At 39.6% G+C, this 24,716-nt stretch overlaps 1 protein-coding gene across 1 annotated transcript; it reads left to right on the top strand.

The window, feature by feature from the left end:
- The first annotated feature begins 2,910 nt into the window (after window positions 1-2,910).
- Window positions 2,911-3,348, top strand: LOC133711576 (uncharacterized). The gene has a single exon (XM_062137682.1). The coding sequence runs from the start codon at window positions 2,911-2,913 to the stop codon at window positions 3,346-3,348; it is 438 nt and encodes a 145-aa protein (XP_061993666.1).
- Window positions 3,349-24,716: the final 21,368 nt, after the last annotated feature.

Raw genomic sequence — 24,716 nt, 5'->3', positions numbered from 1 at the left:
GATCTCTCTCACTCCGACAAAAGGTTTGTTTTCAGAAATTGAAGGGGTCTTTGGAACATATCGTTCATGCCTGATTCCATTACTCATGCAGTAATATCTGAAAGCTCTCATATATTCTCCTCCATTATCAGTGCGAACACACTTTAACTGCCTACCAGCTTGTCGTTCAACATTAGCATGAAACTGTTTGAATACTTCAAACACTTAATCTTTTGTTTTGAAGGCATATGCCCAAACCTTCCTGGAGTGATCCATTCAGTACAATTTAAAGTGTAGATGACAAGCTATTGCAAGAAGAAGTCAAACAGATTCAAGCCTTGCAACAAAGGCAAATTAAAGGTTGCATCAAAATCAAGTCCTTCTACTTGTGTGTATCCTTGTGCAACAAGCCTAGCTTTGTTCCTAGTTATATTGCCATGTTCATCACTCTTATTTTGAAAAATCTACTTGGTATCAGTTACATTGCACTCACTTTGCCTAAGCATAAGATACCAGACATCATTTCTAGTAAACTGATTTAATTCATCTTGCATAGCATTTATCCAGTCATCATCAATCAAGGCTTCTTTAACATTTTTTGGTTCAATGAGTGAAACAAAACCACAATAAGAGATTATGTTAATGTTCACTTCATTGACAATCAAGAAGCATACAAGTGCAGAATCATTACTTACCAATGATGTAGCTTGTCTTCGAGTTTGAATCCCATCATTGACATTACCAATGATGTCTTGAGATGAGTGATCTTTCTGGACTTGTTTGAAGCCTGTTATCAGGACTGGCGAAGGATCAAAGATATGATCTTCAGGTAGATAATCCATTTCCTCATTTACCTCCACACTTATTTTTCTTCTAGAGGATTGGTCTTCATATGTATTGACATAAACTGTACTCACAACAAAATCATCAATGGACACATTATAGGATTCCATAACAGACATGGTTCGCTTGTTGTACACCCTATATGCTCTGCTGTATAAAGAGTAACCAAGAAAAATGCTTTTATCACTCCGAGAATCAAATTTAGCAAGATGCTCTCTATCTCTATAAATGTAGCATGGACTTCCAAAGACACGAATGTGACTTACATTGGGTTTCTTCCCTTTCCATAGCTCATATGGAGTTTTGCTACTACTTGGTCTTAGGAATGCACGAATTGAAGTATAGCAAGCAGTGCTAATAGCTTCGGCCTCGAAGTTTGGTGTAACCCCAACTAAGTGTAGCATCACCCTTCCCACATCCAACAAAACCCTATTATCTCTCAACAACACCATTTAGTTGTGGAGTGATCGAGCTGAAAACTCATGTGAAATACAATGCTCATGGAAAAACTCAGGAAGAGATGCATTCTTAAATTTAGTACCATTATCGGTTCTACCCTAACAATGCATAAGTTTGAAGATTGTTTTTCATTTGAAATTCTTTTGCAGAGTCCTTTAAAACTTTCATAGGTATCAAATTTTTCTCTAAGGAAATTTACCCAATGTAAAGCGAGAGAAATCATCAACTATAACCTAAATGTACCTTTTCCCACCCATACTTTCGGCTTGTGAAGGTCCAACAAGGTCCATCTACATGAGCTCCAAAGGATGAGTGGTTGTTGCAGAGTTAATTGCACTATGTGAGTCTCGAGTTTGCTTACTTGCTTTGCAACCTCCATACATCTTATCTGGTTTGCCACTCAAGGTAGGCATACCTCTTACAGTTTCTTTGCTTAACAGTGTTAGCAAATCCTAAAAATTTACATGTCCCAAACTCCTATGCCAAAGTTCAAGAATATCATCTGATGTCTTGGTTTTCAAACATGTATGCACGTCAACAAATTTTAGCAAGTACATGATAACTATTATCTTTAGATCTTAATCCTCCCATGATATTTTTACCATTGTTATCAAGAACAACACATCTCTTTATGTTGAAATTTACATCCTCATAATCATCAGTCAGTTACTAATACTTATGAGATTAGTTTGAAGACCTTCAACAAATAAGGCATTTTGGAGATTAGGAATACCTGGAGTATTAACAATACTCTTACCCATTACCTTTGTCTTTCGTCCATCTGCAAAAGTAACTGACCCACTGGTAAATTCATCTGAAAAGGATACTAACCAACTCTTGTCCCCGGTCATATGTCTTGAACAACCACTATCAACGTATCAAATACCCAAGTCTGTTTAATTTTTGTTTCCAGACCCACGGATGATAGTATTGCAAGAGGTCAGTAATGGGAGAGATATTGTTGTTCAAACTATAAGTGGGCAACTTATGAATGTAAAAAATGTCGCTGGATATTATGATCTACTTCAATATCTTTTATTACTTCCTCATGGGAGCTATGGATGGGATATAAATAGACAGAACGATGATGGATCAAGATGCACATGTAGAGACTTCTACCATTACGTTGCAGGTTATAACTATTTTTTTTTTTTGGCCTGAAAATTTTCATTCAATATATACTAGATACTTTTTGCAGTCGTACGTATCTTGAATTATTTGAAGCTAAATCAAATTTATATGATTTAGATACGTGAAGGATATCCATCCTTAATATTACGTGGTGGTTGCTTACTATAACAGTACATTATTGACAATTATGTAAAGATCGAGGCACATAGGCTTCAATGGTTACAAAGTAATCGAACAACCATTCAATCAGAATTATACCAATGCTCACATGACTTTCTAAGCTGGTGAAGTCGATGCATGTATTTGTTTATTTTTTTTTAAGTGGGAAGATGATTAACTCTTCTCCTTATAAATGGGATAGAGGATCAAACGAGTGCTGTACCCAAAAAAGAATAGAACCATATAGACAAAAAAAAAAACCATACATATGTAGACACAACCCTTTCTCATGCTATGGCAGTAGTTCAAAAATATTGTAAACCTGACATATTGCTAACCATGACATGTAATCCAGCATGGGAGGAAATAGCAAATGAATTACTCCCACGTCAAACGTCACAAGATCGACCAGATTTGTATACTCGAGTTTTCAGTGGAAAATATGAACATCTAAAGAAAGATATTTACAAGATCGGAGTTCTTGATAAGGTCATCGCTCATGTGCATGTCATTGAGTTTCAAAAAAGAGGTTTGCCACATTGTCACATGGTTATTGTTCTTGATGAGAATGACAAATTGAACATACCTAATGATTATCATCACATTATATGGCTAGAAATTTCCTGTAGAAATGAAGAACCGAAGCTGTACAATATTGTTGTACTGAAACACGTGATACATGGACCATGCGGAACTTTTAATGAAAACTCTTCATGTATGAAAAATGGTAGTTGCAAGAGAGGTTATCCAAAACGGTTTTCTGAATTTACAGTGTAAGGAAATGACTGTTACTCGGTATGTAGGAGGCACAATGATGGAAGATATGTTGTGTTGGATAGAAATACTGAAGTGGAAATTGATAACAGATGGGTTGTCCCATATAATCCGTTGTTATTGAAGTATGATTGTCATATAAATTTGGAGGTATGTAGCAGCGTAAATTATGTGAAATATTTAGAGGGAAACACCAATAACTACAAATAATCACTATATTTTACCAAGATCGGAGTAGGCTATGTGTTTCAGAAGCCCGTGCGGCCAGCAATACTAATGGGCAGTTAGCCCATCGTAAATTTGACAAGAGAAAAGCACTCAAATTTTAAACAAATTACGCAAAATCAGTATTAGCCATTTCTCCCATAATCAAAACAGTCCCAAAATCAAAATCCTCTCTAAATCGATAAATCTAGGGCTCCGACGAAGCGAGGCAGCGAAACGATATGGAGAAGTGAGGCTGCGAAGCGACCTGAGAAGCAAGTGGAAAATAGAAGGATGATAATCCCACTAAGGGGAAGAAGCTAGAAATAGTAATCTTCCAAGAGCAAGAGTAAGGAAATGTAACACTAATGCACAGACCGGTAAGTGAGATTCTCACTCTCTTTCAACTTCTGCTTTAACTTGAACAGTGATCTCTAGGCGAAAGGGTCAAGGAGCTTGTTTTACCCAGTGTTTCTGATTTGAGACTGCTAACTTGTGAACTACCACTTTTGGATCTAAACCTGGCATGTCTTGATTGCCCCAGGCGAAGATGTCTTTGTATTCCTGGATAAGAGATATGTATCATTCTAATTCATCTGGCATTCACAAATATAGGCTTTGGGTCTTCAATTGTCCCAAGGTTGATCTCTTAGAGGTCATCAATGGTTGCTTGTCCTCCATCTTCCATTTGTGGGGGAGCAGGCTGGGTGGTGTCAATGAATTCTGAAGCCTGATCTTGGTCTGGTTCCTCTTCAAACGAAACACAGTTCATTGACACTGATTCTTCCATGTTTTTATCTGGCTTAGAACCCACTGTCTTTTTGAAGATCACCCTCAATGTGTCGTTTAACCTTCCATTTCTTGCTTGCTTGTGACTTGTTGGACGATGATGAAGAAGTGTTGCCCAAATGCTGGAAAACTGAGACACGAGGTTGCGTTTGAGTTCCCAAGCGTTGAAAGATTGGGACGCGGGGTGGATCATTCATCCCTAGGCTTTGAAAGACCGAGACACGTGATGGCTTTTCCATCATCTGTTCTTCCTGCATCAAAACCATAAATCGCTTCCTTAGCCCTTTGCTTTGCTTTCAAGACAACCTTGTAGGAAATATCAAACTCATATGTTGACTTAAATTTACTCATAATTTCCTTGGCTTCAATGAAAGATTATAGATAACATCGGTAGTAATGCATGTCTTGACAACCTTGGATCCCAAAAGCTTATGTTTTTGAGTCTTAACTACACCTTTGCAAGTATGTATATTATTCAACTATCTTATATAAAGGCAACCATTGGCAGATGACGCAAGAGTGCAAAGATGCCAATCATAACCTTCGGTTCCAACATTTGAACAAACTGCATGAATACGGTCCAAATCATTTCTCAAAAACACAAACTCTAAACCAACTGCAATTGCATACTTCCTGAGCTTCTCACGGAACTCAGTTGCACCATGAAACTTCTACCTGACATGATGAATATAAGAACTTCACTCATCAGACAAATACAACTTGTGAACTTCAGTCCTAAATGCCTCCCCCAAATAATCGTCTTCATCAATAACAGCCGAACAACTATCCACTGAACATGTTTTGCAGCAACTTCCAACAATCTTTGAAACAGAAATCTCAACACAATCTAACTTATATACCCTAGCACCGCAGAACACCATATGGAAATCACGATCAGAACGAAGAAAACAAACTTCACAACTAGGAGCTGAATACTGAAGCTCAATAATATCACTTGGAAAACACTGGAACGTATGGAAAATGTCTTCATATAATTCAGAATAGCTCATACATTGATTCAGAGGAATGATATAACCTTTTCCAGAATAAATGCACCTAGCAACCAAAGGATCATCTATATTCTTGCAAAAAAACACTACTACAAAAAGTGCATTAGACAACAGTGAAAAACCGTTGTGTGATTTTGGCCATCTCCGTCATCTATCTTGGTGTTATGTGATGAGCATACTCCAACAATGGTGAAACACTGTTGTGTGTCGATCATAGAGTCAATGGTTCAATTATAACCGTTGTGCCAATTTTGTGCATGCCAATGCCAGAAATTGGATGCACCGTATTCAATTGTTGTTTCGATGGCAATCAGACAACAGAAGTAAATACAAGCTGTTGTTGGTTAACTTCTCATACAACATAGAAATGGCACTCAGACAACAAAAATAATACCAAACTGTTGTTTGTTAACTTGTCATACAACAGAAAAATATGGGAATTGTTGTTGGTTCTTCCTTTCCATTACAGATTTCATGAAATAACTGTTGTGTGATAGTTGTAAAAATATTGGTTAACAACCAACAACTGTTGTATGTGTGAGGCTCAGTGTTGAATTCTTCACAAGTCATACAACATATTGGTTCCTATACCATTGTGTGATTTAACTATGGACAACTGATACCTATTTGTTTTGTTGTGTGAGTACAACTGATACCCATCTCAATGCTAGATACATGTTTTGTTGACTATACTACTAATCCATTGCCACGTCTATTAAGTATTAACCGTGTAAATGTGGCATGTCTTTACGGGTGCGGCTGGAATGCGCCCTACATAGGGTGCGCCCTCGTGGGCCCGTACGGCGTGGCTTCCTCTGGTCCTCAGGATTTGAATTAGAAGGGCAGCATTGTAATTGTAGAGAAAACGTTTGTTATCAGTTAAATCGCTGTCGTCAATGTGGAAGGCGGAGAGTATTCAGGTAATATGCGGAACGAGGTAAAATGTAGGTTAAAGTTTCCGGTGAAGGAGAAACAGCTACTGTGATTCCCCAGAAATTCATATTTATTTTCCGAGGATTTTCCGGAATTTAAATTGTGGTTATTGCACGGTTGCGTGGCTTGTGGATGGAGCGGAAGTGTTTCGGAAGAATAATTATTTGAAGAATATGGTTTTAGGGGGGTGGCAAAGGTTGACTTTTTATTCATTAAGATTCTTCAAAAACTTCCTTCACAAAAGTTGTAGAACGCATTGATACGAGTTCGTGGACATGTGGAACGCGGAAATCAGAGTTTGTATGAAGAAGTTATGGCCATTGGAAGAAGTTTCCATTTTGCTATAAATAAGGAATTTCTGAAAATATTTTCATAAAATCCCATTTTCTATTTCCGGAAAGTTTCTTCTCTCCATTCTCTCTCCTCCGCGCAACCCAGACCCGACAGAAACCCGCAGACCAGACTGGTTCTCTCACCTCCGGTCACCTCTGGCGACGGGACAAGCCGAAACTGACTCAGACCAGCCTCGTGCTTTACTTTGTGGTGTTGGTTTGCACGGTGGTTCACCGAAAAGTGGAGATCGCAGGCTTGAACAGTGGCTCGCGGACTGACCCGACCTGAAATCCACTTTTCCGGTGACTTCTCGGCCGATCCTTCTCAGTTTTGGGATGTCCTCCTCCATCTGATCATCCTCATACCGCCTTGAGGGATGATTTTGTTGAAGATCAACGGTGCACAGTGAATCTGGAGCTTGATCAGACCGCAGCGATTGGTTGATCTTGCAAGCTTGATCTAGGACGATCTAGACCGATCTAGGCTTAGCTCCAGGCATGAAAGTTTCTCTACTCGTCATGATGATCATGTTTGTTGGTCATGATTTTTCGGTGGTCGAGTTTGACCCGGTGGCGGCGTTCGGGCCATGTAATGGATAGTTTCTGGTTTTATATATCATCTACTCATCGATACAAGTGTTTCGATATATAATATGCAATTTTTGGAGATCGCATGGTTCTAAAAAACGGGCTAGGCGGCGCCTAGGTGCTAGGCGTCGACATCCCGTCCCGATTTTGGCCTGGGCGAAGTGATTAGGCGTCGGGCCTCCAGGCGGGTTAGGCGGAGGGTAGGCTGCCTAGGCGGATCTGTTAGGCGCTGGGCACTGAATTTTTTTTTTCTTTTGATTCTGGTCAGATATCAAAAGGACGAAGAAGAAGATTCAAAAATCAAAAGCATTTAGAGACTACTCTTTGAACTAAACCCAGTCCTCGATTGATTTAAAATTGACAACCCAGTGCCGGCACCGGCGCCGGCGACTTGACTAGTTGACTGGACAGTGGTGGTTCCGGCGATGACTAGAAAGAGGGAGGAAGGGAGAGAAAGAGAGAGGGGGGGAGGGCTTGGTTCTGGTGCGAGTGAGTCCGCTCGGATGTGGGATTGTAAGCGGGAGATGCAGTGAGGCAAAGGAAGAGAAGAGAGAGAAATTTTTTTTTGGTTAACGAAGAGAGAGAGAAATTGGAACCCAGCAAAGGAGGTTTCATTTGCTAATATTATAAAAAGGATATACATGCATTTTGCAGACGTGTAGCAATCATACACCCACCAAGATAGTGTAGTCAACTAGTCATACAACACACCAACTAAAATAGTCTACTGATAATGATATAACAAACTCAATCTAAATAAAAGCAAGATAGTGTAGTCAACTAGTCATACAACACACTAGCTAAAATAGTCTACTGATAATGATATAACAAACTCAATCTAAATAAAAGCAAGATAGTGTAGTCAACTAGTCATACAACACACCAGCTAAAATAGTCTATTGATAATGATATAACAAACTCAATCTAAATAAAAGGATATATTTCTTATAACAAACGTGACGTGCGATTGCTAAATTCTTAATTTTATTCTATATTTTAACTATTTTTAAATTTATAATTAATTGTTAGACTTTAGATATTTTTATTTATATAATTATATGTCATAAAAATAATTAAAAAATGAAAAAAATTAAAACCGCCTAGTCCCCGCCTAGGCCCCTCGGCGCTAGTCCTCGAGGCACCGCCCGACTAGCGCCTAGCGTTTTTTAGAACCTTGGGAGATCGTATGAATATATTGTGATTTTACGGTTTTGGACCGTTTGATGATTCGATCCGTGAGGATCCGAGCGTCTGATGGACTTGTGGTTTGGTCATATCGATCGAATAAGTATTCCGGAGACATTGGGTGGTCGTGGAAGTGGTTTCGCCTCAATTGGCGTCACTTTGGGAATTTTGGTTTCAATTTAGGGTTTCTAACGTTATTCCTTGTGTTTCATTGACTGAATCAAGGCTGTACTTTCCGTAAGTACTTGACAAAGTATTCTTGGATGGTTAGTTGGTGGTTAGGCTGTTTTGTTTTGTATTGAAGACGCAGCAGAAATTTCGTGGTGAGTAATCTCACAAGGTTCATTTACGAACGGAATACCTTTATCGTTTTGAGAGTTATTTAGTAACTGTAAACTATAGTTGGTATTAGTAGGCATTGCTAAGTGGATGACTACGTATATATATATTTACGTGAAATATATATGTTTTGGTGGATTTGTGGATTTATGGAAACAATAGGCATGAATGATGCGTTTTATTGTTTTGGGTTGTGGCTTTTGGAAAACAAATGATTGTGGAAATGTTGATTTCGATTTGTTTTGAAAAGCGTTGAAATTTGGGAAAAGCGTTGAGATTTGTGTATGAAAACAATATGCATGGAATGATGTTTTTTATTGTTTTGTGTTATGGCTTTTTGGAAAACAATGATTATGGAAATGTTGATTTCGATTGTTTTCAAAAGTGTTGTGATTTGTGTAACATTTTGGGTCCAGTGCGACTCCTTTAATGTTTTGCTCTAAGGGACTGTGCGGCCTGAGGACTGAAGGTCTATGACCTTGTGCAAAATATCAGGTAATCACGTCTTTGGCCGGACGAGTGGTTACGTTTTCAGTTAGAGCTCTAATCTGTCTGCCATATAGGTAATTCATGGGGTAACAGGAACTGGTTATTGATAACTCATGACATTACGTGTTTTTAGGGAACAAGGTGTGAGTTGCTTCCTTATTAACGGTTTTTAAAAGGACAAGGTGCAAGTTATTTTCCTTATTAACGATTTGATAGAAATCAAGGTGTGAGTTGCTTTCTATGTTATTTTGATAGAAATCAAGGTATAAGTTGCTTTCTATGTTTCGTTTTAAAAGGAACCAAGGTGTAAGTTGCTTTCTTTTATTTTGATTTGACAGGAAATTAAAGTGCGAGTTATTCTCCTTTATTTCGTGTTTTAAAGAATCAAAGTGTGAGTTGTTTTCCTTATTGCTGGTGTGAGTTGGGTTAACTGTTTTGAGTTACTCATACGGGCTTGCAAAAGCTTACCGGGTTTGTTGTGTGGCAACCCGGCACACTATTCAAACGGTGTAGGGATTAATCCTGCAGGATAGGATAATCGTGGTTGAAGCTGAGGTAGCTTGTTGGCAGCAGAACAGGTAGAAAGCAAATTTGGTTGGCTTTGTCATTATTATGACTTCCGCTATGTAGTAAACTCTGAGGAGCTTTTACGTTTTATCTTGTTGTTGACAATTTAATTAGTAAGCTTATGTAATATATGACTCTGTGGGCGGGTCAATATTGACATAGTGGGTTCAAGGCATCAATACGTATGTATTTTAAAGGAGAAAAAGTTTCCAGGTGCTTGGTATTGATCGTTGAACGATCACGCATATGTAATTATGAGATTATATATCTATTTTTATTTGTGTTAAAAATCAGGGGCGTGACAGCCACATCCCCTTTCAAATCCTAAAAGAAACAGCCACGTCCTACTCCCAGCGGCCACATAGTATACCTATTAGAGGAAAGAGGGATCTCGGAAAGAGTAGGCAAAGAGTACCGCAAAGAGTAGTCGTCATCATTGATAAAAAATAGTGTAAAATTTGTAGAGCACTGAGAGGAGGTCGATGAAGTGAAACATCCGACAACATTGTTTTTTTTTTTTGCATAAGCTCAGCTCGCAAGTCCCTTGTATTAGATTTTAGAGGCGCTTAGAGGGTCGCTTAGATCTGGTAAGTGTGTATATTGATGAGACGCATGTCTGGGGATTTGTTGATGATAGTTTTGTATTACAGTCTTAGTTTAGGTTTAATTTGTTTTCACGGCGGAAGTTATATAGCCCATGCCTATCCTCTAATTACTCATTATTTAAATCTCTTTGTAGGAGGAAGGGTGATTAAGAACAACTGAGACCAATATGTAGATAAACTGATTCTATGAACTACATCCGCCGAAGATAATAACTGAGTCTATGACCAATATGTAGGAAGGCTGAGGAGACCAATATGTAGGAAGGGTGAGGAGAAGGAATTTTGGTGAAGAGAAGGGAAATGAGAATTATCCGCCGAAGATGTTGCCAGTACGTTGATGAACTGATTCTATGAACTACATCCACCCACCGGTTGGCAGCCCTGACGTACAACATCAAATGTGGATTCCTATTTTGCGTTACACCAATCTTAGATTAGGCTGAAATTATTGAAGACAATATAGTCCAAATTTATGCAAACCCTGCGGTCATGTTGAATTATTATTGTATCTATTTCTATGTCCTTTTGGTAATTGACATGAGGAAGTGATGTTGAATTATTAATGATTACTTATGATGGAATAATCTCCGTTGTTTTTGGATGACATAAGTGACTTCAAGTAAGATTTTGCATTAAATGTTAAGCTTCTGCATTTAGTTGCGTTGGACATGTGACATATATGTTGCACTAATCATTTAGTGTTAATATTTTCCATATTTACCATGCATGCCCATTTGACACAGAAATTAAATTTCAACATAACATAACATAGCGCAAGTAAATTTCAACACAACGATAGTTCATCCATCAATCATGCATATCGTTTTTGAAATATCTAAGTACACATTAGATATGTCCTTTTGATTGTAATGTTATGTATGGTTGATGATGTGTGTGATTGCTTACCACCAAAGTGGAACCCTAGGGTTAGAACCTCTATTTGAGTTTATATTAGGTCCTAGTGGGCTAGACCTAGAAGACTCACGTAAATTACCATTCAATGAACCTAAAGTAAACTTGGGCTAAGAACTAAAAATGACGTAGGTTCTAAATTCAACACAACACCACCTTCCTTTCCTCTTCCTCGCCTAGTTCGTAAACTTGGGCTAAGAACTAAAAATGACTTAGGCTTATAGATTTCTTGTTCTCCAACCTAAAGCCTTGTCTCTTGAGGAATTCTAGGCCCAAAGCACTTATTCCCTAAGTGTCACAGGTGTAGGGTTCCTTGGGGAGGCGGCGCTGTGGTAATCTGGTCTCCGGGTCGCCACAGCAAAGATGGTATCAGAGCTTACGGTTCTGATGAACCTTGCATTTAATTCTTTTCATTGTGTGAAGTTTCATGTTCGATGGATTGTCTTTAATCCTTGTTATTATCATCAACCATACTAAAAGTGTTTTGAAAAATATGTTTTTCAGATTTGAAAGAAAAATGTCCAACTCCTCCATGGACTCCTTCGGCACCGACAGCACAGCCGAATCCTGTGTTACCGTAGAACTGAAACCCTCTGCCCGAATTGATGTCCCTCCAATCTTTTCTTCTAGTGCTCTTCCCTCTTCCTGCACTCAGCGTTCGAACTCGAAGGTGGTGGAGATGAGGAACCTAATTGCCGAACTTGATAGGGATCTTGAAAGTGTAACAAAGGCAATGAAAGAAGTTGTCTACCCTCGACAAAAGGTCAATACATTATAGGGGTATATTTGGGAATTCATGGCGGTGAGAGCTAGACATCCTGACATATATGAAAGCTTAGAGGATCGTAATTATCAATTCATACATGCTCTAAATTTAAGGATGCGAGAAAGGATGACAATAAACTACTCCCGACCTTGGCACGAGGTTGTTGAGGAGGCCGAGAGGGTTGACGAATTCTTGGATGAAATATACACTGTGCTTGATGCAGAAGGTGAGGGATGACCACTTCCTCAAGAAATTCAAGCAAGCAAAGACCGTATTGATACTGTAGACTATCATAGGGAGCTAGTATTTTTTCCCTACGATCCGGAAGATTCAGACTAGAACTTTTGTTAATAGGACGTTTGTGGTCACTTTGTTAGACCCCCTAGTCTCTAGTTGCTTTTCGAACTCTTTAAGCTCTCCTTTGCTTGTTAAACATTCCTAGGTCTCATCTCTATTTGCTTGGTAATATTTTCCTTAGTTTGGACTTCGATGTTCGTTTTCTATAGCAAAATTCTACCTTTCTGAAAATTCCTGAGTCAATTACTGGACTGCCCACTTCGAGCCTTGTCTTGCCCAACCTATTGATCTTCAAAATTCGTGAATCTTTGATATGATTCAGTTTGGTCAGTCAACTATGGATCTGAAAATTTTCAACTCTTTCTATCGCGAAATAAATTCTGGGTGATTTTAAAAAGTTTGGTCTGCAGTTGATAAAAGATTTCAAAAATCTGGCAGCATTCACAAAACGTTGTTGAGATTTGAATCTTATTTTGAAACAAAGACACCCACTCTCCTACACTTCCTATCCTTTCCTTTTTCGGACCCAAACAATACCCATCCTCTAACCCTTTTAGTTATATGTTGCCTCATTCAATTCCTTTTAGGAAACACACCATTCGTTCATTGAGACCGACTTCCTTTTTGTTTGACATTCAAATAGTTGAGGTTTCCCTCACGCTTTCTTTCTCCAACTCTTGTTCCCGGAACACATTCTCATACTTAGTAGGAGTGCCTTCAAGGTAGGAAATGGGCTCTATACCCAATGAAGATCTAATGGAAAATAGGATTGTCCTCGATAGTTTAAACGCCTTCTTCCCTTCCAAATTGTTACGCTGCCTATTGTCACTTGGTTTTAGTTGGTGGTACTAGACCTGGTATTAGGTAAACTATAGGCTATTTACGGAGGACTCTTGGCAATCAGAAATGAAATTTTAGGATGTCATGATGTTACCCACTTGAAGGATCAACCTTTAACTTCTCGCAAAGGATCAACCTTTAACTTCTCGCAGCTTGTGCAGAATTTCGACACTTGGAATCAAAAATTGAGGTTGGATCAGCGTGGTACTCACAATGCTTCAACTGATTTATGATGGTTAAATTGACTTGAGTTTTTACAAGTAACACATTCCTTTCTTTTTCACTCTTTGCTGCGATCACTTTCTCACACTCTATCTTCCACAATAGTTTTAACTACTTCAAAGAAATACACAAGCAACTAATACGAAGCGTCACTGTAGTTGAGGAGTTTTGGGAAGTTCAAGAAGAAAATGTTGTTGGTGAGATGAAACGAAGTTAATCGCTTACTAGGGAAGACTGTGAAACGATAGCCGTTTGAGTAAAGGAGCCTACATTTTCCATCGTACATCACAGTTATGTGAGGCAAATGGATCTCTAAGATTTATGTATTGGGCGCCGAAATTGTGCTTCTAGTTATTGCCTGAGTATACCGTGTTACAGCTATACCGCTTACTATGTACTCAATAGTTATGTCTACAACCCTAGTACTTGTTCGTGGCTAATGGCGAGAAAATGCATGTTTTATACTCTAGGATAGTACGTGAGTAGAGTGTTATTGGTAATGGAAGGTGCGACAGAAGTGTGCTGCTTCAAATTTGGAGTTCTAGTGAGCAAAGTGTAAAGACAAGTGCAGAGATTCGGAAATGCGGTCTCCAACTCGAGTTATTCCAGCTAGGTACTTCAGCTGAGATGCTTTGGAAACACTTATATATCTTAGTTTGGTACTTACTTTGCAGTAGCTTACATTAAAGACCAGTTAGACTAGATTGATCATGTCGATAATAGGTCATTCACCGACCCACATAATCCACCGATTTCACCATTCTATATCTATGTCGTCCAGAACCAATCACTGCAAACTTAGTGTCGAGATTTTCATCCTAGTGATACTACCGCTTGTGTGTAATCATTACATTGAGTCTACCAGCTGCTATGGAGAATGGATGCGTGCAAACTCAGATTTTTTTCTGCAAATCCTTACCTGCATTTCCGGCCAATTTTCGGGTTGATTGAGGTATCAATCTTCCTCCTTTTCCTTGACATCTACGTTTTTGAACAAAAGTGTGCATTATGATTTTAGACGATGGTGCATAAAAATGGTACTATAGCAGTCCTTTTGACACAAGTTCATCTTCGAAAATGGGAATTCTATTCTCTTCCATAATTGCTTCTGTCAACAAGTTTGATGGCCCGTGAATACGAGTCTGAACCTTCATGAAAGTTTCCCGGAATTGCGTCTACTATGCTTTGTTAGAAATTGACGATAATCCAACGGTTAGATTTTTCTCAATAAAGGTAAAACTGAGCACTGTTTAAGGAAAATCCTAGACTGATATATATAGTTGCAATTCTGATACTAATTCAAATTCTACGACTTTTTCCTTCAAGTTCAGTTTCTCCTTGTTATGGGTCATGTTCCACTTTGTCATTGAGTTCTTTTGGTGGAGTCCCTACTCTGTCTTTGAGCCTGAAATCACAAGATTGACAATTGGTAAGTTAAACCAAACAGATTGGGTTTCTTCTTGTTCAATTTGAAGTGACAGTAACAAGTCACGTTGTCAGGAAGTCTTAGCAATAAATGAAGTGCTTGCCTCCTAGAATCTTGGCATGATACGTTTCGTGCATAGGAAGATATATCCAGGTGATGGGTTGAATTCTTCTCTAGCTTACTTTTTCAAAGCGATTGTTTTTAGAGGGAGAAATTTCTTGTGAAAAATTGCAAACCATTTCATGGGGGCCATTACCCAAACATTGGAATATCTCGATGAATTGCAAGACTAAATGGCAAATTTGTTTTCTCTCATCAGTCATTTGGACGAGTGGCATCATACCCTCTTTCTGGTATCCTCTTCTTTACATGAGTGACGGCCCAACCGGTCGGCGGACCCCCATCACTACTTTTATAGAGAAGGTACGATCAACGGATATGGATGGCACCCAAATAAACAAACTTGAAGTGATGGACTGGTAGAGAGACTTGTAGCACCACCACAAGACTACTTTGGAGTTACGATGATATGACAATATGACACTTTCCAGCCATGCTAGTTTGAATTTTGAGGGCGAAATTCTTTTAAGGGGGGGGGGGGGGGGGGGGGGGGTAGAGTGTAGACCCCGTGAAATTCCGAATGTCACTTTTGGACAGGATAATTTTTTTTGCGACCTTTGTTCGGCTGAAGACTTTTGGAAACAGTTTAGGCTTGGGCCTTAGACAAAAAAAAAATAGCTTAAGGTTAGAGTCCATAATTTACTTTGGACACCAAACAGACGGGTATGCTAGTGAACCTAGCCCAATAAGTTAGTTGGCCTTTGACCCGAACATCTCCGTTGATCCAATAAGGTTCTTTGTAGCTCATAATAGCATCCTTGAATAATTTTGAAATCTACTTGTGCGTGCGTTTACGATTTCTCATTTTACTTTATTTCTTAACAATTGGTTGAATTCCTACTCGCCTTACCCCCGCTTACTCGTCAACCATCCCTCCGACTTTATAAAAATACTATTTATTTACTCCTTATGTTTTTCAAACTCGAGCAAAATTCCGACAAAACTTACTTTGCCATTTTTCTATCTAAATACAAGTTTGGTGAGGCCTAATCCTTATTTGGTCTTGCCAACACTTTAATTTGAGTTTTCTTGTATTTACTTATTTTACTTTTATTTTCCTCATCATTTTGGTTTTTACAGCCTATTATTTTTACCCCAATTCTTTTGTGAGCCCCCGAAAATTTTGTTTAATTTTTGACGGTAAATTTTTCACCAATAAGATTTTTCACAAGGTCACTCAAGTGAAGGAGTTGAGTTTGAAGATTTCTTTGGTGACAAGATTCTTTAATTTGGGCCATGTGATTTAAGTTTGGGCCAATGTTCTTTTATTTGGGCCTAAATTGTTACTAGAAATTATCGAGACAAATTGTCGAAGTAAATTGGAATAGAATACGAATTGGGTTGTAGCGAATTTGAATATTGTGTCTGTTAGAGAAATTGTTGGTGAAAAACGAATAAAAGTTACGAGCCCGAAAACCTGAAAGCGATCTGCAAGGAGTATTACGTAATTTGACGCGAGGGCAAATTCGACATTTCTCACTCACTAGTATAAAAGGGTTAGAGAACCCTAGAAGCCCCAAAACTCTCTCCTCTCCCTCTCGGCCGCATCTCTCCCTTTCTCCCCCGACCTCACTCTCTCTTTTCCTTCCCTCTACAAACGCCGGAAACCCAATCTCCGGCCACCACCTCATGTCACCGCCTCCTCCAATCGATCCAGAACCTAAACCAGATCAAAGCCCACTCGGAATCGACAACATGCAACGACTCTAGCCTCCACCTGCAATCCTCCCGAACCGCGACGCCACTGTCGCCACCTCCCTTCGGATTCCGGCTACAGCCTCGCCACGCCACCACCACCGCTCAACTTAGTAGACTACGGAGATCAAAACCCTGATGGCAGCTACCCCAACCAACGCAACGCTGGAGAATCGCCGTACACGCCACCACCGATGGCATCGAGCTCTGCATGCCTTCGTTCTTCAATCTCCAGTCCGAAACGAGCCAAACCATCACCATACATGGAGTCAGCATCTCTCCCCTTGACCAAAACCCGATAACCCTGACCTCTAACTCTGACCGGAGCCACCGCACGCACTACACGCGCCGGTGGCAGTACGTGAGCCACTGCAGCTCCGCCGCTCGTGTTGACATACTCCCAGGTCATCACGATTAGGTAATTTCGTCACCCTGTTCAGTGTTGAGGCCTCTGTTTTAATTTGGAAAGGATTGGGTTTCTAACTTAGGTTTTCTGGATTGGAGTTTGGAACCTCAAGCTCAAAGGTGAATGAAGAAAACTGGAGCTCGACATATATGGAGTCTGGAAGGGGTTGTGGGCTTCTGCGTTTTTGGAGTGATGAAGAAGAGAGAGATTGTTGGTTCAGTCGAATTGATATCGAAGATGGGTAAGGATTCTTGAACTCTGTTTTGGTTACGGAAAATTGGTTGAGGGTTGATTTTAATTGTGTATGCTGCTAGGGATTTGAGAAGGGAGTGGTGATAGAGCAGCCGGTTCACAGCAGCATATATGGGTTATCCTTGTTGGAGGGGTCCGGATTTTTGGTCTTGCTGGTGTTGAAAATTATTGTGGATGTGTTCTGTTAAGTAAAAGATGCATAAATGTAATTTGGTGTACGAATTGAAGGAAGGTTGATTTAAGATGACTTTTACTTTGGGTAAAGGCTTAAACAGATTGGTAATTGAGATCAAATCAATTTTATGAAGTGGGCTGTAACTATTACTTTGGTTGATTTTGATTTTGTTGAGATATTGTTGTTGTTGGAAAAATTGTGAAAATTAGATATTTGAAGAGAGTTTAATTAGTAGGATTTTATTGGTCTAATTTTCAAAGGATTGGAAATTGGTGTTGAAGATTTTGGTGAGTATTGTTGTGTAGTTTTGGCCAAAAGAAAAAGAAAAGGAAGAGAAAAGAAATGGCTTTATTTTTGGAAGAAAATAAAGAAAATGAAGGAAAGAGTAAAAGTTGATTAAATGACTTTTACTTTGGTAAATTGGTGAAAAAGTGAAGAAGGTGAAAGTAAAGGTAAATTCGGTAAAAAGGAGGTAAAAAGTAAAAGTGTAAGTGTGGAGGTGAAATTCATGGTAAAAGTGAAAAGGTGAAAAAGGAGAAGTAAATTGGTAAAAGTGAAAGTAAAACTTTATTTATAATTATTTACTTATTTATTTTTAATAAATAAGAGATAATGGTAAATAAAGGAATTATTTGGTCAAAAGACAAAGTCAAAAATCAACTCCGAGAGTTGACCAAGGTTGACCGATCTCGTAAAACGTGAGCATCGACTCGACTTTGGTCGCTCGGATTGGCGAAAGTTTAGCGGAGTGATAAGGACGTTTTCTTTTTTTAGAAAGAAAGTAGTTTCCTAAATTGATAAAGGTTGAAACAAATAATTATTGGCCTCATTGAAATAAAAAGGAATAGTAGACAGTATATTTAATCCGAACTATATTATTGATTGGGGTATGATCACCATATCACAAATGGGCTTACTATTCTAAGTGAGTTGTTCGGGAATGGTTTTTGATAATTATCGATCTTGGTTATTTGGTGAATTTTAAAGTGAGTTATGAATTAATTACTCATCGGATATAATTTTATTATAAAGGACCCGAGCGGGTGCACTTGGATTTGGATAAAGGATCGAAAGTCGGGAATGAACCCGAATGTGGGCAAGCACTCCAATTCCAGGTAGGGTGAGTTGTCCCTTCCTTGTTAGAGGCTTTTCAGTATATGTGGAATGCTATACTAAGATAGTATGTTGCCTGCAAGAACGTTTTTGGTTGTTCATCAGTCGATGCCTCGTGATACATGTGTTTTCAGAACTGATAATTGCTAATTGTGAAAACGGAGGCTAGACTTGCATGTTGAGATACTGTACCATTGTATGTGTGTACTTGTGACCTGAAAGTGAATGGGACCTAGACGCGTTGATTCCTAGGGATCCCACGGTGTCGATAACCGTGAACCTCCGGAGGGGGCTGTGCTCCTATGTTTGTCGGGGAAAGGTAAGTACAGACAGTGAACCAGTCATAGGAGACTCAGAGCCAGGAAATGGACACTTTCGCTACCTGTAGTCACAAAGACTACAGAGTAGTTGGCTGGTTCTCGTACTCAGGACGAACTAGGTCGGTCACTGATTTATTTTACTTTAGCCGGCAGGTAAGTATCTCGGAGCTCCAAGTGTGTGAAGCATACTGCATATATTTTATGAAAGAAAACAAATGTTTGTGGTTGCCACTTTTCTTAAAGCATTTTTCGATAAACGTGCACAATATTATGTAGTAATATTTTCAAGTATATTATTTTTCAAACCTAGCATGGTTGGGTTGGCCCCTACTGGGCATGCGAGGATGAAAGCTCACCCCTACTATAGTGTACAGGTTTCGAGCATGTGGTCGGGGAGCGTACGAAGGAGGCATATGGCTCGGCTTGGCGCATTCTTCTTTGACTTATTTAAAAGAAGGTTTTGGTCCCTTGTTGGGTTTTGAAATCACTTGTTTAGTTACTTTTTTATTTATTTATTTATTTCCTATTCGTTTACAAAAATTCCGGGAGACCCGTAACCCTGGGGCGTGTCTCCCATACTTGTAGTTACTCAGTGATCTGTTTTATTTTCCAAATTGGGCTCCGATCGCAAGCCCAAAACTCTTGGCCCATTTCGAATTCCGCTTTTGAAAATGTGTTGTTTGGTTGCTAGAATGACTTGTCCAAGAAAATGTTTTGTGAACCAACCAACTAAACCCAAAAGGCCTTGCGGTTTCGGGTTGATGAGTCATCGGGATGTCATGCGTGACATGTCGATTTCTCTTTGGCTCGGGGTCGCGGCGCTGTGGGACCCCCCTCTCGGGTCACCACATCTTTTACTTTCCCCAAGCTAAGCCTCTCCTTCACACGCAAAACCCAGCCTTTCTTCTTTCCTTGTCCACGTCAAAGTTGGGCAGAGAGAAAGGGGAACCTCGTTTAGCTCTTCCCTTCCACATTGCCATCATGCAAAGGGCAACTCCTCCTAGAGAACTATCCCAAGCCTTCAAAAGGGAGAACCCAGGCCATAGATTGTTGTCCACCCTCTTCTCACCCTTCCTCTCGTTCCTGTGCATATCAGTGTGTTTTCATGGCCCGAAACGCCTAGTTCGGGACCTCCGATCAAAAAACTTTCTTCATAAAAGTTGTTCATATTTCAGCTCCATTAGAGTCGTTTTGAGACCTGTACACCCATCGAAGTGGGAGCTGTTCAAAAGCGAGCCTGTTCCGGATTTCTGCTTGAGTTCCCTCTCTTGCTCTACCCGACTCCCCCCCCATCTTGCTTGAGACTGATACCAACAGTTGGTAAGATTCTTGAGCTATCAAGTTCCTATTTCTTTCCTCAATATTTAGGCTCAATATGTTCAAAACAACTCTTCCACATATTGAGAAGTTTCTGTTTCACTCTGCATGTTCGAGATTGAGTGAACTTATTGGCCTGCAACTAGGCTCGATCGAATCAACTCCCTCAGCTCTCTTTTATGTTGAATCCCTCAAGAAAAACTCACCATTTTGGTTGGTCTTTGGTGAGTATCATCCTTTCCTTAACACTGTTTATTTTTGGTTCTTGTTACAAACTCTTGCAGATTACAACTTGTCACTATTGTTGTTGGAACCTTGTTGCTTTAACCTTGAACCTCTCATTCTTTCTGATGTGTTGGATTTATGCTAGACCATGGTTATCTTAAACATTAAAGTAGTGCTTGATCCAAGAGTTTATTTGTTTTACGGTTGTCCAAACACCATGTCTTCAAAACATCATGTTATTGAGCTACAAGACCTCCTCTTTTTAGTATTAAAGGATGACTGAAATTTTAGGTCTTTATGAGCTTTAGATGTACTCTATAGGTGTCTTAGAGTCGACTTAACTAGCCATTTTGGGTACCAAAAGAGCTTTGAACAAGAGAACTACTTTCTGCAGTTTTTCAGTTTTCAGTACAATCTTACCCAGCTGCATTCATTTCAAAACTAAAGCTAAACCACTGACAATTTCGGATCAGTTCCTTCTAGAGAAATATATTAGACACAAAGATGAACATTCCAGAATTTGAATCACTCCAAAAACATTTTTTCTAGAATTAGTTATGCAATTTTGAAATATGTGGACAGAAGCTGGTATTTCTGGAAAGAATCTGCACATCGTTTTACTTTAGCCTTTAAAACCTTCACCCTTCACATGGCTTCACTTAAAATTCCATAACCGTTTCAATCTTACTGAGTTGGTTGTTAAACCATCTTCTTTCCAAAATTTTCCCAAGAATTTATGTCTAGTATTTTGAACTCTTTTCCTTGACTCTTGACAGTTCTTGTTTAAACTCTGTTTCCAGCTTTTGACAACTTGTCTTTTAAATGTGTTCTTGCCACTTTTTCCTGAAAAACCAACTCTCCCTTAGAGCCCAAATGGTCTGGTTATTAGTTAGTAAATTAGATTAAAGGAAATGTTTTCTCCGGAGAGCATTGAGAGTGATTAGCTAGTCTTGTATATCGTTATTAATGTCGCTTATTGATCTAGGCTCGATATCGTGGTAGGACCTTGTGAAGTTGATGGTTGCTACAAGGTTGCATTGAGGCCAAGTGCTGCAAGAGAAAGCTCGAGTTCCAGGTAGGGGATGCCTTTAACTCTATCTATGCTTTTCTTGCATATACTATGTTTTATATGAGGCCTCTTGCATGGTTTTGAAAATTATCTGTTTTACACTTGAAATGGTTTGCATGGTTGGATTGATGTGTTGGCAATTGATGGGGATGTAAGGAGATATTTGTTCCTCCTTGAGCCAGTGGTGGTGGGCAGTGTGCACCATGCCCCTTGTTATTGAATTATCCCCTTTGTCTCTAGCCTTGTGTTAATTGAATTCCGAAAAGAGATTGGCTAGATGGACGGTTATGATGGAAGTTGTGGAAAGAGATCAATTGCCGTGGGATTGTAATTACGTGGTGACGATCACGTGGAATCGCAAACCGGTTTTTATCTACTACTTTTATTCAAAACGATAACTCATGTTTTTAAACTTAGATATGGGGGCGGGCATGGCCAATGACTGGATGTAGGAGCCTAAGCCCTACTTTAGTTTGTTTCGCAGGCTGTTGTTGTCGAAGCTTGGGTACAGAGGATAATCCTTGGAGGCCATAATTTGTTTTGTTTAAAGTTTATTTTTATTTGGCTTGTTCGATCTCGTTAAATTTTTGTAACGTTATGTATGGTTGATTATGTGTGTGATTGCTTACCACCAAAGTGGAACCCTAGGGTTAGAACCTCCATTTGAGTTTAGGTCCTAGTGGGCTAGAACTAGAACACTCACGTAAATTACCATTCAATGAACCTAAAGTAAACTTGGGCTAAGAACTAAAAATGACGTAGGTTCTAAATTCAACACAACAGCACCTTCCTTTCCTCTTCCTCGCCTAGTTCATAATCTTGTGGTTACGAGCCAAGCCCACTATGCAAGCCTAAGAATTTCGGGCTTATAGATTTCTTGTTCTCCAACCTAAAGGCCTTGTCTGTTTGAGGAATTCTAGGCCCAAAGCACTTACTCCCTAAGTGTCGCAGGAGTAGGGTTCCTTGGGGAGGCGGCGCTGTGGTAATCCTGTCTCCGGGTCGCCACAGTACTTCCTTCAAGATTCACATCGCACCCTCCATCCATGACGTCCATAAGTCTTCATGTGTGATTGTTAGGTTCCTTCCATGTATCTTGATGCATGAGTTCCCAACATCAAAATTTTTAACCAGCTTTTGGCACAATGGGAGGTTCACTTTGCCACAACGAAATCGGTACAGTGACCCAAACCCAATTTCATATGTCGCAACTACCTTTTTTTCTGACAGGGAAGACATAGACAATGTCTTGCAATCATCATCAGTTGTCATACTGGCCACTTCAACTGTTACACCCCATATTCGATTTAACCTCTTTTACTGTGTGTATGTGAATTACGGTATGTTTTACCGTTCGCAGTTATTATTTTACAGTTTAGGGGGGGTTAGAATATGACTTTTTGTTCGGGTTAAAATCTGAGAAAATTTTCTTCACGAAAGTTGTAGAGGATGTTAAACCGAGAGCGTGCATATGTGGTACGTAAAAATCGGAGTTTGTATGCGAAGGTTATGGCCAAAATACGAAAGTTACTGTTTATGGTAACTTCCTATATATAGGGAAAGTTACCGGGGTAAGTTTCAATTTTTTCAGAAACTTACCGTCGGTCTCCCCGATTCTCTCTTCCTCTCCGACCTCTTCACCTTCTTCCGGCCATAACTCTTCCATCCGGCAATGGATTTTGACGCATAAGGTGTCGTTGGAAAGCTCTCTTCCTTCTCTTCATTTCTGGGTTTGTTTGGTAGCCTAATATGAACTGTGGAAGGTGCAGCAACGAGAAGAATAGGACGGTCACTGTAGCAGATTGAGGTCAACGCCGGTTTCTCCGGATTCCGACCACCTCCGGCCAAGTTTCTTGATTCTCTGGAAGCGCGTGAAGACGTAGATGATGCTCCTCAAATCTTTTGCAGCGATTTGATGTGTGGAGGAAGAATCGAAGGGATGAATTTCTGGGTTACTATTCACAGATCGGTTTCAAACTTCTCCGTAATTGTTGAGGTACTTCTAATTGTTTTCTGACTTTGTTGTAGTTGAAAGAATTAATGGGTGTGTTGAGAAGGTGCTACTGCCAAATTTTTGGTAGAATTTCTTCTAAGGTGGGCCCTGCAGGGCCTCTTCGGATTTCGGGGTGAAATCTGGGGCGGGTCCTGTCAGTTGGTATCAGAGCATTAGATTGTCAGATTCTGTAGACTTGTTTCTATCCTATTACCTAATACGCTTGATGTTACATAGTACCTCCCGAGTGATGGCCCGACTGCAGCGGTTCCCCATCGTTTACTCTTCGGTGCTGAAGTACTCATTAAGTGTGTAAGGTACATGTCTAGATGGTGTTCCTTTAGGTGCTATGCCTCTTATACGCCGACCTCCTAGGATTTTCGTTGCGTAGCGGAGTGTTCGCATGTTTTGCATATTTCCCTGCTGATGGTAGAGTAAGACTACTCTACAGATTCGAGTTGTGCTATGAAATACGATTCGAGGAAATGTTGTGGGTATCTCTTCCTCGATGCCAACAAGTTTGTTGGGGCATGGTTTGAGGTGCGAGACCGGAATTTGATTTTGTGCTTGAATGTTAGAGATGAGCGTCCATTGTTTTGGGCTGTCTCTGAGTATTATAATTGATTCAGAATCAGGATTTGTTGTTGGAATTTGAATTAGTAATAATGATGGTTATGACTTTGAATCGAGTTTGGGGATTGTGTTACTTGACACAATCCGTCTTGTAAGCGGCATGTGGAACATTACTAGAATTCGATGGAGATTCTTTGTGAATCTCAATGTTGGAAACTATTTTTAAAGGAATCCATATTGCAATGATCTCCACTGGGCACCTTATGTCGGCGTCAAGTACGCATCACTCTCCGTTAGACGATAGAGAAATTTAAATAAATATTATGGGTTGTTATGGCTAGAGGCTTTGTTTTCAAGTGACTTTGGTCACTGATGATGGCAAGTGAGAAGTGACGACAGTAATTGAGAGATATAAGTAGGATGAGATTTTTAGAAATTGTCATTTTGAGTCATACCCTAACCAGGGTGTATGGGTATAGTTTTGCTCGGAATAAAAGAATTGATTTCAGATACCACACCTTATAGTTTTGTCTTCCTGAGTCTTGGATGATAACGAGTAAGGAGATTAACAAGAGTGGGCTTTTGCAGTTGATATGTACTTGAAGTTCGAGA

This window comes from Rosa rugosa, chromosome 5, assembly GCF_958449725.1.
Source record: "Rosa rugosa chromosome 5, drRosRugo1.1, whole genome shotgun sequence".
Taxonomy (NCBI): Eukaryota; Viridiplantae; Streptophyta; class Magnoliopsida; order Rosales; family Rosaceae; genus Rosa; species Rosa rugosa.
The sequence above is the reverse complement of the archived record's forward strand: the minus strand, read 5'-3'. Positions and strand labels throughout refer to the sequence as shown.

Coding starts and splice junctions, on each gene's coding strand:
- LOC133711576 (XM_062137682.1), top strand. CDS start 2,911: ATGACATGTAATCCAGCATGGGAGGAAATAGCAAATGAATTACTCCCA.